The sequence below is a fragment of the Ooceraea biroi genome, chromosome 11 (assembly GCF_003672135.1).
Source record: "Ooceraea biroi isolate clonal line C1 chromosome 11, Obir_v5.4, whole genome shotgun sequence".
Classification (NCBI taxonomy): Eukaryota; Metazoa; Arthropoda; class Insecta; order Hymenoptera; family Formicidae; genus Ooceraea; species Ooceraea biroi.
In genome coordinates this window covers 13,379,605-13,399,103 of record NC_039516.1, presented here as the reverse complement: position 1 = coordinate 13,399,103, position 19,499 = coordinate 13,379,605, and the positions used below count along the sequence as shown (strand labels likewise).

General features: G+C 40.5%; 4 protein-coding genes across 12 annotated transcripts; 3 read left to right on the top strand and 1 right to left on the bottom strand.

The window, feature by feature from the left end:
• The first annotated feature begins 1,239 nt into the window (after window positions 1-1,239).
• Window positions 1,240-8,181, top strand: LOC105278032 (putative RNA-binding protein Luc7-like 2). 6 transcript variants are annotated; one of them, XM_020031056.2, is made up of 7 exons: window positions 1,804-1,826; window positions 2,013-2,107; window positions 4,911-5,279; window positions 5,357-6,107; window positions 6,555-6,653; window positions 6,776-7,515; window positions 7,704-8,181. In XM_020031056.2, the coding sequence occupies exons 4-7, from the start codon at window positions 6,042-6,044 to the stop codon at window positions 7,780-7,782; spliced, it is 984 nt and encodes a 327-aa protein (XP_019886615.1). In that variant the 5' UTR covers window positions 1,804-1,826; window positions 2,013-2,107; window positions 4,911-5,279; window positions 5,357-6,041; the 3' UTR covers window positions 7,783-8,181. The 6 variants fall into 6 exon arrangements, with proteins under 6 accessions (XP_011335151.1, XP_011335143.1, XP_011335133.1 ...); XM_011336849.3 differs by lacking the exons at window positions 4,911-5,279; window positions 5,357-6,107 and adding an exon at window positions 1,240-1,434 and having other exon boundaries at window positions 1,612-1,878; XM_011336841.3 differs by lacking the exons at window positions 4,911-5,279; window positions 5,357-6,107 and adding an exon at window positions 1,242-1,434 and having other exon boundaries at window positions 1,638-1,826.
• Window positions 8,182-8,485: 304 nt separating this feature from the next.
• LOC105278022 (BTB/POZ domain-containing protein 9) lies at window positions 8,486-12,417 on the bottom strand. The gene is made up of 9 exons (XM_011336821.3): window positions 11,610-12,417; window positions 11,375-11,527; window positions 11,114-11,303; window positions 10,656-11,044; window positions 10,373-10,510; window positions 9,848-9,978; window positions 9,628-9,756; window positions 9,359-9,548; window positions 8,486-9,275 (listed from the first exon to the last, which is right to left on the bottom strand). Exons 1-9 carry the CDS (start codon window positions 11,922-11,924, stop codon window positions 9,102-9,104), a joined length of 1,809 nt encoding a protein of 602 aa, XP_011335123.1. The 5' UTR covers window positions 11,925-12,417; the 3' UTR covers window positions 8,486-9,101.
• Window positions 12,418-13,106: 689 nt separating this feature from the next.
• LOC105278063 lies at window positions 13,107-14,495 on the top strand. 2 transcript variants are annotated; one of them, XM_011336890.3, is made up of 4 exons: window positions 13,107-13,450; window positions 13,641-13,743; window positions 13,817-13,961; window positions 14,221-14,495. In XM_011336890.3, exons 1-4 carry the CDS (start codon window positions 13,240-13,242, stop codon window positions 14,332-14,334), a joined length of 573 nt encoding a protein of 190 aa, XP_011335192.1. In that variant the 5' UTR covers window positions 13,107-13,239; the 3' UTR covers window positions 14,335-14,495. The 2 variants fall into 2 exon arrangements, with proteins under 2 accessions (XP_011335192.1, XP_011335186.1); XM_011336884.3 differs by having other exon boundaries at window positions 13,817-14,045.
• A 564-nt stretch (window positions 14,496-15,059) lies between these two features.
• LOC105278076 (synaptogyrin) lies at window positions 15,060-19,302 on the top strand. 3 transcript variants are annotated; one of them, XR_893730.3, is made up of 5 exons: window positions 15,060-15,207; window positions 15,944-16,167; window positions 16,293-16,440; window positions 16,551-16,821; window positions 17,094-19,302. XR_893730.3 is itself a non-coding variant. In XM_011336901.3 (4 exons), exons 1-4 carry the CDS (start codon window positions 15,109-15,111, stop codon window positions 16,752-16,754), a joined length of 675 nt encoding a protein of 224 aa, XP_011335203.1. In that variant the 5' UTR covers window positions 15,060-15,108; the 3' UTR covers window positions 16,755-19,302. The 3 variants fall into 3 exon arrangements, 1 of the variants encoding a protein (XP_011335203.1); XR_893727.3 differs by having other exon boundaries at window positions 16,551-16,887; XM_011336901.3 differs by having other exon boundaries at window positions 16,551-19,302.
• The last annotated feature ends 197 nt before the right edge of the window (window positions 19,303-19,499 follow it).

Genomic DNA, 19,499 nt, shown 5'->3' with positions numbered 1-19,499 from the left:
CATCGCCGCCACCTCCGCTACCGTTTGCAACGTCTCTCTCCGCTGCACGCGATATCTGCGCGCGGCAGGCCTCGGCTTGGCTCGATTTCCCAAATTTTCGCAAATCCATCGTACGATGTGACCCGTGGGCCAGTCGAGATCTGATTAAACGATAAAAGAAACAAAAATGCCAATGTAGTTCTTAGAGTTATTAACGATAAACTAACCAAAAAAAAACAATAAGATGTGAGATAACGAGCATACCGGAATTATTAAAGGTCTATTATCTGATTCGTTGTAGTATCAAATTGCAAAACGTGAAGGAAATAGAGAAAGTTTCTAAATTCCTTCTTTTGTGTACATAATTATACAGGGCAATTATATACATATATTCAATAAAAAAAACTCGCTATATCTGCGAATAATGTTACGATGGATTAATAATCATAAATAAATTTAAATATGTACGTACCTATCTACAATTTAATAGATCTAAACTCGAAGCTATGCCGGTCATTGCACTCTAGCGAATAGAAGCCACCAAGCACCCCCCTGGTTTAAATACCGTTGTGTGTGTACGCGGAACTTATTTCTTTATTCTGAACTCCCTCCTTTTTTCTACCTAAATTGTTAAAATTTGAAAAGATTAGTAAATGCGTACAATATTCATAGAGAATATTTTTATTAATTTTTTATTTTTTTCATGCAAAATAAGGAAACTCAACTTTTTATATCAGAATTTTTATATTAGAAAACGATATAGCTTTACGCTGCAACAGTCAGAGAAATTAGTTTTGGAAACTTACGATTGATTCGTAATGTTTATTATAATTTCTTAAAAATGCCATTTCTACCGACAAAATGGCGAATGCTTTACTCAAGAGCGATACTCGTTATGTCAATTCCTTATCCAACGATCTATCGATCAACTAGATAACGAGATATTTCTTGGTTACATTGCAGTGCCGCCAGTTGATCTGATTGGCTGTTCAATATGGGGAATTCAGCGAGTCTAGAAATAAACTACAGTACTGCGGAAACTTCCTATCCAACAGCCAATCATCCAACTCGTCATTGAATAATCAAGGCATCTATCACGTAACTTTTCCCCTAGGATGGAAAATGAAAAATGAAAATTTCTTCATCTCAGTAGCAAATCATAACGTAAAAATTCACGCGAAATTTTCATTTTTCATTTTTCATCCTAGGGGAAAAGTTACGTGATAGATGCCCAAGTCACGATTTTTACAACACTACAAAACAGCTTTTCCTGCTGGACGCGGCCATTCTCATGTTCGACTGTTGCATCCAGTTGTGTCTGTGATCAAGACTGTCAAATTCTATTTGTACTTTTCGTTGCTCGTGCTTGCGGCGCTTTTATTCGCCACGGTGCTTACAAGAAATTAAAGTCCAACATAGTATCATGCCCACGTGATTCTAAATACACGTATTCAGGTATATACAATACATAACCAATATAAATTGTATTAAGGCTTTTGTACATTTTTGTAAAGTTTATATTTCGTAAAAAATAAATATAATAACGTTAAAGTTTTTTTTATTGTAGAAATGTGCTGCAATCGGTCACAATAAAATCAGAATCTTCATACACATTAACCTATTCAATTTTAGTTCATCCGCTTCGTGTGCCCGAGTAGGTGGCGCTGCAATCAGTGAACGAAAAGCTCATCAGGGTGATCTGTCCTCGTCTGTGATCGAGCGGCGTGGCCGTTGCGTGTCGAGTATACACTCGGCCGCATTCTAACCAGTTGGTTGTGCCAGGAAAATGACGGCGCACGACCAAATGCGAGCTATGCTCGACCAGTTAATGGGCACAGGACGAAATGGTACATTTATTCGATTTTCCGTCGTTCGCGTGTTGTCAATCGGAGTCGCAAGGTGATTCCTCGCGCGAGTCCGATTGATAGTGCAAGATGGTCAATTGCGGCCATGTTTGTAGTTATCAGTAATGGCGCAATCCTGTACGTCGCTCTCGTTGAACCGTTAACCACCGCTCTGCTCTGTTTTTTCAGGTGAAAATAACAAATTTCAAGTGAAATACTCCGACTCGAAGGTCTGCAAGAGTTTTTTGCTGGCCTGCTGTCCCCATGAAATCCTATCATCAACGGTGAGTATATTAGCGTAACGTAGCGTCTGCAATCTCGAGGGACACACCATTGGCACTTGTGCGCAGAATGCACCCTGTATATATACGTATACGTATGATTTTTTTTATATTTTCTACTCGCAGTGCAAAAGACAAAAAAAAGTACAAGTTACCTCTGATTTTTATTTTAATTTATATTACACTTTTATTGTGAGACTTTGGTTACACGATTTCTTGCTAAATCTATTATTCTTTATCGTTGCAATATCGTCAATTAAAATTGTGTGATGATGCTTTGTGATGATATGAAATAAGCGTGGGCAGAAATTTACTCTAAAATTCAAGTTTTTAAGGATTTTAATCTAGATGTATTAACATTTCGATAAAGCGAAGAACATTGTAAGTAGCACACGTGATAACTGCATAACTAGATATTTTCATTCAATTAATTTGAAGTGAGTTTACTATGCTATTGACAAAATAGTATCGAGTGCAATGTAACACAGGAAATCGTGTAACCATAATTCTATCACGATATGTATATGAATATTTGACGTAATGAATATTTGATTAATTTCCATGTGCATATGCGTACACTTCACACACATAACTTAACTACACTGGTCACCAAACGGTCTGTGTGCACAAATCTTACAAAATTTACTATTTAAATAGATAAATGTAAATTATCACAAATATATAAATGACATAAGCGTATTCTATTACAACATACAAGTTAAAATGAATAATCTTTCTTGATGAAATTGACTTAACATTTATTGATTAATATTTTAATTAATAAATTTTAAATTGATTACTATTTCCTCAAGAGAACTTTGTATAAAGTATATACAACATTTGATCGCTGCACAGGTCTCCTAACTTGTTTCACTTTTTTATGACGCGTTAATATCGCTAATTACCCGTCAAGTTTAGTGATCTAAAAATCTAGATTTTACGGCATAAGGGACACTAAATTGATGGAGGCAACACCCGTCTTACCGCTTTCCTACCATAAATTCGAATGCATACTGACTTGTTTAGCACCACATACACATTACACGATTAACGATAGTACTTTTACATTGTACGGAAAGAGTATATTTCATATTTAAAATTAAGTAGAAAATACAAAGAACGCACTAGTTAGCTGTTTCGGAGAAATTTGAAAAGTATTTGAATACGCAATTTTATGACTTACTGGTCGATAAAATGTGCACATTTGTTGAGACAGGGCCATAGTAAGACTTGGAAATCACGCGCGTAACGATGCTTCCATGCATATAGAGCTTAGAAGAATTGAACAGATAGATCCATGTGCATCATGAGGCATTTGATTGTGCGTTAGCGCTTTTTTTTACCTGTGCCAATCGGTGTGCTCAGTACCATAAGCGTTAAGAATATATGATAGATGATAAGAACGTCGTAGATCTTAATAAGCGATTTTAACGGAGGAGCAATGCGAAGGGAAAGCGTTTCGTCTTACTTGTCCGATCTACATAATCTCAGGAATTGATTACGATCAATTCACACTGGATACCGTCGAAGCGTAACACGGGGCAGGCGTGTTCATCATATTGTTGTGAAGCCTCTGGGCTTAGAACGACCAATACGCGTTCTTTGAGACTTGGAAGTAGGTGAACATCATACGTTTGGCAAATTCGTTTCTTCCTTTGTTTTCGCGTGTGCAGACTACGGACATGATATTGCTCGTTCTAATTCCCAGAGCGTGAGAGAAATCCGTAGATATATGCATCTAATAAATGTATACTGAGAATACTACTGCAACCCTTATCACACACAGTGAAATTGGGGAAACACAGATGACTGCGGCTGATACTGCCGCGATAACATCCAGCATATATGCGGTCGATCGAGCAACATTTTCATTAAAACGACATGCATCAATCATAACGCGCGAACTATGAAAGCGTTCCGCGGCACTGCTTCGCATCTTGTGCGAATTGGTCACAGGGGTGTTCGCTACGTTTCCGTATATGCAGTCTGAATCGCCCTCATTTGACGACCTCGCGCCTCGAGTTTTGCGACAATAAAATCGATGCTCCGACGGACACGTGCATCCCCGCTGTCCGAAGTAACTGTGTCAAGTTATTTCTACGCCTGTTACACTTTATGTTAAACGCTTCAGAAGTTTTCTCTCGGACAAGTTATATAGGAAAGTTCCTTGCTCGGGAAACGTGTCGGTGTTTACTCCAAGGGAAATTGCCATTTAATCTTTAATAACTCGGTTCTCGATGTCATCCACAGGTATCAGAATTTACATAAGCACCCTTGCTTACGTAGGTTTCAAGGATCTGCTGTTGGCATTGATTGATGTTGGGCTCTCGTGGAAGATGCTCTTTCTTGTTAAGTTTATTCAACAATTCTTATTCAAGAGAAATAAGAAAGCTAAAGATTTTGTTTCTCGGTCGGATTTATTATTTCTGATTAATATATTCCTTTTCCTCTTTGATTTTTACAGTATTTTTTAAAAACGATAGAGAATGCATTCTGCCAATAATGATGTGTAATAATCTTGATATACCTCTTAAATAATATTTCAAGCGGACAGTGGAGATGACTCGATCGAAAATGAGGATTAGGAAGCGGACGTAACAATGGAAAATAGCAAACACCCCTGAAGGTCTCGCGCGATAGAATTTCCACAATGAGAAATGTCAAAGTCGCGATAAAGAAAAAAGAGAAACGGAATTAGAGAACGAAAGTAAAAGCAAAAAGAAAGTTAAAAAAAAATACTAACGGCAATCGCTCGAAACAAGAAGTGTGCTGATATGCAGATCCACTAATGTCAACGTAACTACAGTTCTATTTCCAGAGTCTCTGGAAAAAGCAATTCCAATCAGATCCATTGTACAATATTGTTGCGAGTATTGTCCGCTCATATGTCCGTGTTGTACTTGTCACTCTCACACGCGCGTTACTGTAAGTACTGAAAACGAGAAGAGGACGTACGTATTACACCTACAATTTGATTACCTTTACCATAATTCAAGTGCTAGATATACATATATATATGCATATCTATATCTATATCTATATATTAATTCGATATGAGACGCAAAGGCGGGCGATTACCTCAGCCCCTCTACCGGTATTCCACACGGTGGTGAGGCTGAGTAATGCCGAACGATAAATTCCCAGACCCCCGAAACGGCCTGTAAACAGTGAATCGGTGAGTAGCGTCATGCTGATTCATGAGACGATGTCTTAATGTCGCTTCTTACTAATAATGCCGTTTACGGCAGGTAGGAATGAGAAGTTTACTTTGAGAATGTGTGTGAGAAAAAAAATATCAGCCTACGGAAGTATGGGTGCAGGAAATGAAGCAGTGATCTGTAAGTAAGATTTGCGAATTGCCAAGAACCGTTCGGCTCGTTGTTGGCTCCTCCGCGGGAGTCTGTCGGTGAATCATGATCCTCCGGATCTGCCAAAGAATACAAAGAACGACAAATACGTCCGATCTGGCCGCTCGAGTAACGCGGATTTCTCGCTCGTTGTCCAATTTCGATGCCGATTCTATGATCGCGACTCTCTGAATCGGTATGAAATGATGCGGATCTCAAATTACATCCGTGAGCAGCCTCGCGACGATCAAGAACGTTTTTAGCCAAGTTTCTCGGGTTTCCTCGGGTTGTCTCGCTTGCGCGGTACTTGCTCTGGCAATTTGCAACACCCAAACGTGTCGACAAGAGAAAAAGAGAGAGGTGGCATGACGCAGAGAGATGTGTGATTAGGCGGATTAGTACAACAAGCGGCAGTTCCATTAGAAAAATTTCCTTCAACCATTGGATATGTACGTATTGAATCCGTTTTTCCTAAAATCCGTTCAGCAGCCAACGTAAGACATAATTCGTGCCGTACGTAAATTAGTATAATAAACCATTATAAGCTGTAAGTTCTTTCTCGTAGAAAGAGTGAACATTATGAACTTAAGATGTGTGCTGATTATAGCTTCATTGCCATCGCATTCTCGTGTCAGGCGGAGAACTGTTGCCACCCTGTAAGTGAAAACAACAAACTATTTATCTGTACAAACTGCATTTCTACTTTATACGCGATACCAGATCGATCAGACTGATCAATCGGCTCGCTTTATCATTGTACGTTCTGTCTAGCCCGTGCAGGAAGACGAACTGACATCTCTGTGAGTTCATGTAAAAAGAAAAAAAAAAGAAAAACCTATTGGAAACCGTCTTATCCTAAGGATACAGGCGATAAGCTCTGAATCTTTGTCATATGATCTCTGTCTCTCTCCTAGATTATCGATTCAATGTTAATTTCCAGTCGCAATTAACGCGACCAAGTACGTTATATATTCCTGTCAAGTAAGAGTATATCTTGTAAATGCAAAGTTGGGGAGGGTCTAACTCGTAATACGCATAGAATCGATAAGGCCCCGCGTACGTGACGAGCTTAATCTAATACAGAATCTGTTTGTAAATCGTAGCGCATGGACCTGGGAGAATGCCCCCAGATTCACGACTTGGCCCTACGGGCCGACTACGAGGCTGCGCAAAAGAAGCGAGATCATTTTTACGACATCGATGTGAGTATTAGTTTGTCATCTGCAAAAGTTATAATTGTTATATACAATTTGCATGCTATAATTTATGGCAGGTTCTGCCGGTACAATCGAGCGTAATTACATTTTATCTTTTAAATCTCCAGGCAATGGAGCACCTTCAGAACTTTATCGCCGACTGCGACCGTCGTACGGAGCAGGCTAAGCAACGATTGGCCGAGACGCAGGAAGAGCTGAGCGCGGAGGTGGCAGCGAAAGCGAACAACGTCCACGTGCTCGCCGAAGAGATTGGTAAGAAACTAGCCAAGGCCGAGCAACTCGGCGAAGAAGGCTTCGTCGAGGAGTCGATGAAGCTGATGGGCGAGATCGACGAGCTGCGTAAGAAGAAGAACGAAGCCGAGCAGGAATATCGAAACAGTATGCCAGCGTCAAGTTATCAGCAACAGAAATTACGTGTATGTGAAGTGTGTAGCGCATATCTCGGCATACACGACAACGATAGGCGGTTGGCCGATCACTTTGGTGGTAAATTGCATCTGGGCTTCATCAAGATCCGCGAGAAACTCGCCGAGCTTCAGAAGACGGTCGAGGAGAGGCGCAAAGAGAAGCGCGAGTCTATGCTCGACAGGAGACGTGACAGAGACAGGGAGGACCGCGACAGAGATCGTGACAGGGACAGAAACCGTGGAGGATTAGGCTTTAGAGACCGTGACCGCGATCACGATCGTGACCGCGATCGCGACCGCGACCGTGAACGCGACCGTGACCGTGGTGACCGTGACCGTACCCGAGATCGTGATCGTGATCGTGAACGCGATCGCGATCGCGATCGCAGAGACAGGGACAGAAGGAAGTCACGATCTCGCAGTCATAGTCGTGGAAAAAGGTTTGTAAATTTTGTAATATCAATATAGTAGAATCTGTAGAAGTTTGTTCTTTTAGTAATTTAAATTTAAATCTTAAACGAGTAAAAATTAATACAAAATTAGCAAAATTCTATGCATGTAACTTGCAGTTAACGCAAACGTTTCTCTTACTGTTAATTTAATATCCTCTCAATGCATTCTGTCTCAGATCAAAACGTTCCCGCAGTGGCAGTTATAGCCGTCGATCTCGTTCCCGTCGCAGCGGATCAAACGACCGCAAGAGATAAGAGAGAAGATGTATGACAACCTATGCTCAATTTCTTTTCCATCTGACACGCGCACACGTACATGTAATGTGCAACACCGCGCGCACGAGACATTTGTGCCGTTTTATGGAGTTATCCGTCGTAATAAACGTGAAGTGCTCCGTGTTGATATAATCTTTGTACATTCTTATTATTATCGGTATATCGATATAACTATTTATGCATAACACCTGTGTATTTCGTTTAGATATACTATAAATTCAGATGGATATATATACATATATTATTATCTATTTTGTCTTTTAAACTAGTTTTAATCTATTGTAAATAAGAATAGCTTAAGTAAGGCAGTTGTTATATGCTCATCATATTGAGCCTATGTAGCAATAGTAAGAATAAAATAATAAAGGTACATTTCAACACACGGCGTTACGTTAACACAGAGTCAATTGTTTTGATTCGCGCATTCGTCGTGAAAGTAAGTCAAACTTCTAATGTCTCAAAAATAATATCAAGTTCCTTCGATATTTACGTAAATTTCTTCCATGTAATTCCGGATCTCTATCGCACATTTTATTATTTCCTGTTGATGTTGTGTTGCGTTTGTACGATTACGCAAGCAAAATTAATGTAAATCGAGACGTTTGTCACGCAATATACGTGAAAGATGAAAACTGGTAAATTTCTTAGAGCAGTCCTTATACGATAAAAAAATACACTAAAGAACCAGACACCATATTATATTAACACAATATGATATACATAATCGCGTGCTTACAAAATATTTGGTAACATAGAAATTGAAAAATAGCTTTCATACAAAACAATCTGGAACGGCTGCCAATTTTTAATCACGTTTTAGCTTCGTCGCCGCGATGCTTTAGCGCAAAAGTAAAAGTAAAATCTCTTCTCTCTCTCTCTCTCGAAAACGTTACTTGGAATAAAGATATAATAAAGTTATAAGTTAATTTAAATATTATTACTAGTACACATATTGTGATATGTGTGTGTGCGTGCAGAAGATAATTTCTCCTCTTTATCGTGATTACGAAATTAGTAGCCGTCGCGCGATATATTACTTACATCATCTAAAATCATCAAAAGACATGATGATAAAAAATAAAAATTCGTAAACAAGGAAACAATAGGTGACGAATCACGATTTTATATTTAATGATTATTATTGGACAGTCTTAAAGTTGCAATGAGGTCACTTGAAGAATCGTTCGAATTAGCTCAGCTAACAAGAGCGGAAACTACCATCGGAATCATCGACTTACTAGCTGTCACTCGTGCGTTTCGTTATTATACACTCATACGTTACTTCAACTGCGTGTTAATTATTCGTTATCGATATGAACTGCTTCCGTGGCTACCTCGGGGGGCGGCGGGGGTAAGGAATTATCGGAGGCCCCAACGTCCGATGAAGTCGATGGCTTCTCTCGTTGCGCCGGTGATATCGGGGATTTGTCCTCGGACTGCGCCGGGCATTCGAAGTGAACACAGTGAAATACCTAAAGGGATGTAACAGCCATTTATTTAATAATAATAATGCATCGTTACACGCTTGAAAAGAATGGAATCTATCCACACGAACCTCGTTCGCAGTATTGTGTGTACCCACTATACGTATAAAAACCACTGGACGGGGTGGGTGAAAGCGTATCGTCTGCCATGACCGGCACGTGTCTGTAGTCTTGTCGGCGACTAACACCCAGTTCCAGGAATTGCCTGACACTTCCACGTAGTACGAGTAGGAGCGATTATCGCAATCCCAGAGCAGTAATCTGTGCGCGCGGGAGTGAAAACAGTTACAGAGAATGCGTTATGCCTTTTGCAAAGTATATTTCAAAGCATATTTCGTACCGCATAGAGTCTATCATGTACGGTTGACCCAATTGCACGAGAATAGATCCAGAGCCGAGCTGGTGGCACGTATAACCGCTGTCCCAATCGTAATTGATTGTGTCTCCGTTCAACAAATTATTACGTGACCTAATAAAAAAGCATGGAAGCATGAATGTTAAAGGTACGAGGCTGGTATCCCGTGGTAAAGGCATGGCAGATAATGGCAGATTTCGCCTACCTGCTCACGCCCTCGGTAACGCATGCACTTTTATCTGTAAGAGCGACATTTTGCGTTGGTACGACAAAGCCGTTGGAGAGTTTCTCCGTATGATTTGTATAGTATGCCTCAAAACTGACAACATGAAAAACCTTCCAAGTGATAAAACAACGAAGACTTTAATAAATGCTGGACCATTGTAATAAAACGACATATGACGTATAGATACGAAGAGCTACAAGTGCCAGAGGGAGTTTTTGGGAGAAGCAGAGGAGTTTCCATTCATGGTATTTTGCAACGCATAATTAGTTGTTCGCTAAATGATAATTATGATAATTGCTTCGAGGTAAGGATCATAGGTCTTGGATTATAGGCAGCAGTATTAATGAATGAGGAGTGAAAGCCGTGCGATAAATGTGACGCGGTTGAGAGGGGTAACATCGGGAGGCGACACGTGCAGGTGAAAGGATCGATTAACGCTTTGACGAGATGCAAGTGAATTTCAAGCGAAACGAAAATTCTGTATGCCGTTTAATTAAAACTTACCTTATTTACTGTATTATTTGTTCCTACGATACGGATATAAAGAACTACCCTTGGCTCGAAATATAAATACTGCCAACTGCGACAAAAATATTCTGTGTGATCTACAAGTCTGATCCAATCTTCTTGATCAATAGATGCCTGTAACAAAATGCAACAATACATTAATGTATTAATAGGCTAAAGAATAGATTTATATATTTACTATTTATTAACACGTGCGATATTTATCGCATCGTCGCTGCCCGTCTACCTCTATATAATACGAGATACCTCTATATAATACCTCTATATAATACGAGTACGATCGCATATCTCGATCCCATAATAACATTTTCACGTGATTTATAATACACTGCTCCCCTAGTTTAATTAAAATTCCGTGTTCCTGCGAATCGCTTATGGTGTGCCTCGTGTAACCACGTTCCATGTCATAGTTGTACGTATCTCCATTCAGGAGGTAGCTGCGCATCTCTCCTTGCAACACCTCGGTATCGAATTTTGGGTGTGCAACGTTCTCGTCGACGAGCAGCCGGCCGCGATACGGCAGATCCGAACTGCGTATCTCGTACCGTGCAGTTAACGCGTCCAACAGCGCCGATTCCGACAGCAACTCGGTTTTCCTTACAATGAACAAGATGTCCCTCGACGACATCAGAACCAGCCTAATGTGACCTGTGTGAAAAAAATTACATTTACAAAAAAATTACATTAAAAATTTGCATTTACGTCGAATGTACTCACTTAGAACTTTTTCTGCATCAGCATCTGGATTGGCTTTGACCCAATTTTGCACGGCCAAGAAGATCTCAATCTCCGTCGCGAAGAAGGAATCCCTGGAGATCAGTTCACTCAACGCCGCCGCGCTCAATCGTAGAAAACTCTCGTGTTGCATGACTTCTAACGCGTGCTTATCCATATACTCAAGGCAGACCTGGTATTCAATCGTGCAATGAACCATCTCGTACAGAGCGGATTCGGAGAGACACGACGCGTAATACCAACCTTAGTTAGAAATTCCAGTTGATACAAAAGCGCACTGTCTATGATGGAACATACGTTTTTTATACTCAATATCTCTCTGAGATAGTCGGATATAGCAGCTTCAAGGTCCACAAATCCATAGAGATGCGCTAGCGCAAGGATTTCTAGTATTACCTGTAAGCAACCAAAGCTGTAACAGTGATCACACGCGCTTGCCTTGATCTACATTACACTCGGCTGCGGCTGAGCGTTATACCTCGTCGCGTTCAGTAGCGAGAGACATGCGCCCGGTATATATGTACTTGAGCAAGCCTTTAAATGCGGGTAACGAGGCAGCTTTCAGCTCAATCTCCTGCTGCGAGGACTCTTTCAGCCCACCGAACAGCAACGCCCGGAAGTACTCGCTGCGCGCGGCGAGAATGAGCTTGTGACTGTGGAATTTCTGACCTGCCACTACGATCGTTACATCGGCGTACTCCTCGGAGAGGTACAGAGCCCCGACATCCTCGGAGATGAAGTGAATGTGATCGATCTCACCAGATGATGGATTCAAGTGGTGATGCGAACTCATTTTCAGTGACCGACGGACTTGCACGCGTTGCACCGAGCTTTCCTGCTGCACTTGTGTAGGTAGTGGCTGTCAAAACATCAGCGACCTGTCACTCCTGCAGCCTCGGACTCAAGATCGTAGAAACGGTGCTCCGCCTTACTGACGATTTTTTTACAGACACGTATGTTAATTACGGCGTAACATGGTACGCACGGGAGATTTTATAAGAGTGATTCAGGGGGAAACTCCGTTTCCTGTGCAGGAAACGAAGGAGATACGTATAGGATATATTAACCTTGGTCGACAATATTAGCGAGAAACAAGCGTGTCACGCGAAGATCATCGGATCTTGCGCGACCTCACCGTTCGGCGAACAAGTACAGCTCCGTTACACGTTTCGGACAATTAATTTGCGAGTTTGTTTAGAGACTGTATAAAAAGAAATCTTCCAGCAACTTCCCCACTCTGCTGCTTGTCACTCACACTATCGAATTTTTAGGAGTACTTGGAAGTTGGAACGCCAAACGTTATGCGAATTCAGCGCTCTGTGATAATATCACTATTGCGCATTAATTTGAAGAAACTAAGATAGATGGCGCCACTAGCACGTGCTTGAGTTACTAGACGCTTAGTTCCCGGCGCCATAAAAATTAGTTACAAAAACATCCGCTACGAGCCTCCACTGTCTCTGGTCAAAAAGTGAGACGGTAGTACGAGTCAAAGGTCAGAAGTAAATATTGCAGAATAGCGAAAGTTTTTTTTAATAAAAATGTATTTTTAAATAACATGACATAATTTAGATACACAAGTGGCGGTCCTTGGCGCTTTCCTGTTGGCCAATTGGCCGTAGACGGAGGTGTTTACGAGTACAATACTAGCTGACTCAGCCAAAATTGGGAATTTCCTCTCACCCTTCGCTCCCTCTGCTCTTTTTCTAGTATTGTCAGCGTCAGTGAAGTATGCAAATCAGTGAAAGATACGTCGCTAGTCGCTCGCACTGTTCCAAAAATATTTAAATTTATGAAACATAAAATTTACATATTTGATAAAATAGCAAACAAGGTTGAAAAAGGACAGAAAAGTAAAATAATTGTCAAATAAAATATCGCTTACGCAAGACATTACGACTGGGGGGCCGCACCCACATTATATCCTATATCGTACGACGTTGTACCGGTTTTGTCGGGCATGCGCGAAAAAAACGCGTCCTCGCTGACAACGCTGGCCTGCGCTGCCGGAGTTCTCAGGAGTTCTAGTTGAATGTTTGGAGACGCAAGTTGGCTGGATATTTTTGCATTACTCTCAGTTCCATCTATTTGATCGAGTTCAATCCACGATGGGCGATATTACTCTGGGCCATAATCCTCTTCATCTTAAATTCTTTACCGATACGATGCCCAATCGCCAGGTCCATCTCGACTTCAACTGGCAGACCGAGGCGATATTATGCGGTCTAAACGCAAAAGACTTGATCGACGAATTCAAACGCAAAAACATAAGGACTGCCGCATTGCACCAATTATCCGCGGACGATTTCGAATACCTTGGTAATGTGTCTAACAGTCCTTGTATTTTATTTCTGCTGGCGCTATTTTGTCATAGTATAGAGTATTCGAAATTTTATATCGTATATAATAAATTTATATGTGTCATATGCTAAAAAATATAACAAAAACTGTGTATATAATTTATAAAAACGTACTCTGTAGAATAATACATGTTGTAACTTGTTCGTAGGTGCTAGTAAAATTCTCGCAGACAGTTTGGCCTGTGAGCTACGTATCATAAAAAAAGACAAGGATAAGGAATTATGTTATTTAAACAGATACACAGGTGAAAGGTATTAAATCATTGCTAAAGCTTTTCCTTGATGCGTTATATAGAATCAGATCTGAAGTTTTGTTCTTTTACAGACCCGATACAGGCGAAGTCCTGCAGCTAACTGTAGACCAATTAGATACAATAAAAAACTTTGTAACGTACTGTAAGTGTAAACTAAGGGAAGAATGTTGCGACCTTTTCATGGATTTCGATACTTCTATACGTGCTGCTCACAGTGTACGTTATACTATCCAGGATCTTTTTAAAGAACTTTACAAGACTGAGTCAAAACTGAGAAAATTAGAATATGAAATAATTGAGGTACATATTGGCACATAATTATATTTATCTCTGTTTAAGTAACAAAAATCAAATGTTGCTTAATAAGAGTTCAAGATACCTTAGAGACAAATATATTGTGGTTTTATCTAATAGTTTTTATATTAATCTAGATTTTCAGAAATAAAACTAAGTGTTGCAATTTCATTTTTTACAGGCAAGACCTAAGTGTTCTTCCTTGTGGTATATTATTCCGCTATCCCTGGGTGGACTATCCCTTACGACAAGTATTTTATTGTATTTACTTATGAAAAAACGTCATCTGATATAAATATTGTTAAGGGAAGGAAAAGAATTTTTATATCGTAATATCACACATTGTGCTTTTCTATTATACTTTTTTTATTTTTCCATTATAACTATTAGTCTGATATTTTGAAATAAAAATGTTTTAAAAGTGTGCTAATAAAGTGTTGCTAATTTTTCAGAAAAGAGCTATCTCTTTAATTGATATACCATCCTGTAACACCCAAATGTGTTTCAAATAAATTCCCCTTATTCAAAGATGAGCTATTCAAGTGCGATTTTTACAGTTAGTGAATCAAATTTTTATTTCATTTACGCGAAATTATTTAAATCTATTTAATTTAATACGTTAAGTATTAACAAACTTGAGCAAGAGACAACTCGCACGTCGCGCGACTTCGATCAAGGTCTAGACCGTCACCTTTTCAGAATGAATGCGACTCGAAGTGGAGGGTGGAGAGAACTCGAGGAGCGTGCGCGCGTCAGTGAATTACAATAGAAGAACCAGAGCGAAGCGTAATTGCACGGCAACGAGGAATCTGAACCCGCGAGATCCTGCATGATGCGGTCGCGATGGCTACGGCAGAAATCGGAAAAGAGCAGCATAGAGCGGCTCGGTCGGGGATGATTCTGTTGGGGGATTTCAGGACGGATACGATATCCTGCGCCCAATCATCCCTTATCTCTCGTGTACCGTACGCACGCATGCTCGCGCGCATCGCCCCGGCCGCCGAGGCGGCGGCGCGTGCGCGCTCGGCCGCTCCGACAGCTTTGAAATCGCCACTTCAGTTGCACTAAGATGGACGGCGGAGCGTACGGCGGTGGAAAGGCTGGGGCACCTTTCGATCCGATCGCGTTCGTCCAGCGGCCGCAGGTTATTCTGAGAGCGGTATGCCTGGTAAGTCGTTGCAGTCCCGCACCCGGGATCGTCGTCGAGCCTCACGATCATGCTGACAATCGCTGCCGCGGCGGAATAGGCATCCCTCACCGCGGTGTAGTCATTGATTTTAAAAGGGAGCCCCTCGGTCCTCCGCTTCCTCCTGCTCTCCCCCACCTCCGCCCCCGCGATGGGGTTCTATTGATTTTTCGCGAATTCCAGCGGTACGCCCCGTGTGCCCCATGGAGCTCCATGGTGCCCGACGTCCGGTCGCGAGTCGCCTCGAGACGCGGATCGCGCGAATCTCGCGATATCCTCTCTGCTGGGCCGTCGCTGCGCGGCCGGGCGTCTTCCATGAAATGCAGCGGCGCACGGATCCGGCGCGGATCGAATGCGGAAGATGCGTCTCTTGACAGCGTCGACTGTCAATTTTCTCCCGCCGTTACCTTCTCCTCCTTGTCGCGGAAATAAATACCCGTTTCATTAATAGCTTACTTAGATTAACGGTTTACTTGGATGTAGGGAAACTGCGATTAAGTATGCGCCTAAAGTAAGATGCAACTAGAGTCCAAGAAGAGTCGAAGATATTTTAAGAGTGGAATTAAAGCGGCTCTTGATCTCAATCTATTTTTATTAAATTAATTTCAAGCATACATCCTTATGCGTTCTATTATATATCTCACTTGACACGTCTCTCTTCGCTGTCCCAAGTCTCTGCCGTTCCACTTGTGTCAGAAGGATTTCCTCCTACTTTCAGCTTTTTGCAATAATCGTCTTCGGATGTATAAGCAGCAAGGGTTACCTGCCGAAAAATGGGAAGGAAGTTTGTCTCTACAATGACGACAATAACGCATGCAATTATGGAGTCGGCATTGGTGTGCTGGCGTTCCTGGCCAGCATTGGATTCCTCGCAGGCGAATACCTGTTCGAACAGATGTCCTCCGTCAAGACTAGGAAACACTTCGTCCTTATTGATTTAGGGTGAGTTGCACACGCATTATTTACCCTACACATTGTGTCAAATTACATAACTACGTATAAAGGATTACACGAAATGGAGACTGCTGCGTGCACAATTATTTTAGTACATTTCGTTTCAATTGCAGCTTCTCGGGGTTCTGGTCTTTCCTCTATTTCGTGGGATTCTGCTACTTGACAAACGCATGGAACAATTCCGATAAACCACCGGGAGACTATGGCGTGAATAATCTTCAGGCGGCTATTGCGTTCTCGTTCTTCTCAATCTTTACTTGGGTACGTTAGATTAAGCTTACGCGAATCTAATTAATTAATATCAATGTTCAGTAATCAAAACTACCCTCTTGGAAAAATTGCAGCATTATAATCGCAATGCCCTGTTGCAGGCTGCTTGTGCTTGGTTCGCGTTTCAAAGATTTAAGCAAGGTACTGACGCAGCATTCGCTCCGAGTTACGAGGCGGACCCCGTGGGTGGTACAGGATACACAAGTTATCCCGATGCCACTGATACTGCTTACCAGGAGCCGCCGTTCGGCCAGCAACAGCCGCAGCAGCGGGGTATGGGTGACTTTCAAGCCCCAGCTTACTAGAAGTCATCCATAGTCAATACCAAAATGTATTTCCATTGGATGCACAGCGAGCTACTTACGAAGGAAGGTGATTTAGGATAATTTTTCAGAACAAGATATATTGTTTCCCCGCATCTACTTGTTTTGCTTAAAGGTAATTTTCACCTTATTACGACGCGATTATTATCTCGATATTTTTCCATAAAATTCTTCCGATAAAGTTTTTGCATTAAAATGCGTGAATTTTTACTCGTGATTTATCTTGAGGACCGTCAGACTACGTGAATTCCTCTCGTAATAGGTGAAGCACCAATGTACAGCGCGGAGTAACGGCACATTAAATTGCATTTTTCTTTGCAGACTAAAGAACTTCATTCGCTGATAGGTCGCTGGGCAGCGCGTTGGTCGTAGAGTAAGTTTTCATGGCAAAGATGTAGAGGGAAGTTATTTGTTAAACTGTGCTTCTTATTGTTGACCACTTGTAAGTTACACTTATTATCCGTACGCCCGATGTCACAAGAAGCGTTAAGTGTATCTAAGGTATGTACGTCCTGTACGCTTGGACACGCGAATTACGACGTGCCGGTGGCACTACTGCAGGCCGCCTGTAAGGAAGTAAATGATATGATACCTTGTAACAAGTAACTATAGCAACTCTCCGTAATAAGTAAGAACTTAGTACGTGCACAGGCTATGTATATTTTAAACGTTGTAACGTGTTCATAGTAAACGCGACTTAAATACAACAACAGTAATACAATATGCATTGCATTATCATGCAATTAGTGTTAAAACGAGAGATCGAGCTACGCGAGGCGTCTAGGGGAGTCGGGGTGGCTTCAGTTCCGAAATAAGTCGGCGCATGTTTTGATATTAGCCAGACAATACTTAAGTTATATTTCTTTAGTACTTAAGTTACCAATCATATGTCCGTTGCGGTGTAACGGAGGTATATATTTCTTGCAGCGTTATACCGACGTCTTTGCACTAACCGTGATGAAGTAACGAGTAACAAACCAAAGTTTATTAATGTATAAGTTCATTACAGCACTCAAGTTGTGTACACCTGCATAACTCGTGCATAAATTGTCCACGGTGTTTGCTATCGCTATGAATATATACGTTAGATTTTTCTATTTCAATCCTTCTCGTCACGAAACTCTCGTCCAGTAATCAGTATGTAAATCGACAACCCGTCTTCGTTACGAAGAAGAATTGTAAATTCCACAAATGGACACGCCCCAAAGAAGGAAATTTAACATTTGTAAAATTTTATTCAGTTATTTTCTTGATACTAACGATATTACTAACGATTAATGATTATTTATGTTTGATGTACAATCTCAGGAAGATATCCAATTATATCAGATTATTTATTTATTTATGTTACGTATAAATGTGTTTTATTTATTTATGCATTTATATTTAACGTGGATGTAAAATTTAGTGTGTAATGTCTAGGTATACTGCGTTACTAAACATGCGTAGAAATTTGAATTGGTAATAATCGTGAGAGTGCAAATTAACAGGAAATATACGCGTGTGATAAGTTATTTAATAATTCTGGAAGATGTCACATCGTATATGCATATAGTAATCTTGAATCGGCATGTTGGAACAATGACTTTGTTCGGAGCAATAAAAGTATTACATATGTACTTATGACATACACTTTAAGTTGTGATCAATATTTGCCATTTATTTGATCATTTTCTCTTTGTTGTATTGTCAAGCAATTCCGATCACCGATAGAAACTCACGGTAACTTAATAATTTAACAATTCAGCTGAGAGAATTATACATTCTAGGCATATGGTGCGAACTGTACAGTTGAGTGCAAGAGACTTTTTCATCTCGGTTTGCATAATAACGTCGTCAGAACTTCTCCTCGATTATTCCAGCTTTTTCTAATAGTTTCAATCTAGTTTGCATAGTTCTCTTGAAGAAGATGCATCTATTGACTTAACCGGTATTCAGATAATTTGGAGAACATAGTTTGTGTAAAATGTTATGTAAAGTGCAATAATAATCATTACATGTATTCCTGGTAGCCCGAAAAATATCATCCCTTTGGATATGCAGAACTAATTATATTGAGGAGAAATATCCTTTTTTTTTAAGTTTTACACGAATTGTACTGTTTTCCCATTTCAGTCATATTCGTGCTGCACATTCAAGGGGCTGGATTCGTAGATGTTCGCTCTTTTCAAAATTGAGCTCTCAATCTCTCCAAAATCTCGACCCTTCTAGGTGCAAAACCTCTCTATATAGAACGTAACTGATAACACTGTCGACCAGGAAATAGTGAAAATACATAAATCGCAGCATTGTCAGCAGCATTCCACCAAGAAGGGTTGAGGCAATAACAAACACAGTCTAAAGTCTCATTCTTTACCGCGTGAAAGACGATGCGATCGTGCTTTCGATTCCGCCTGCGAAATCGGAAAGCAGTGCCGAGTAATCGTACTCGATAGAGAGTGTAGTATTGTCGAGGTGTCTATTACGAAGGTGTAAAGGAATAAAAAATGTGTATCAAGATGTGGGTATTGATAAAATGATAACTAAATTAGCTGTTGTATTATTGTACTTATAAATATATATATATATATATACATACATATATATATATAAATATATACACACACACACACCTATATCATTGCATTTGATGCAGTAGCAATGCGTATGCGTCTGTAAAGATCTGAGTGTTTAGGGAATCGATCTGAGATGTAATTTAAAATAGCCAAAATACATATAAGTGATTAT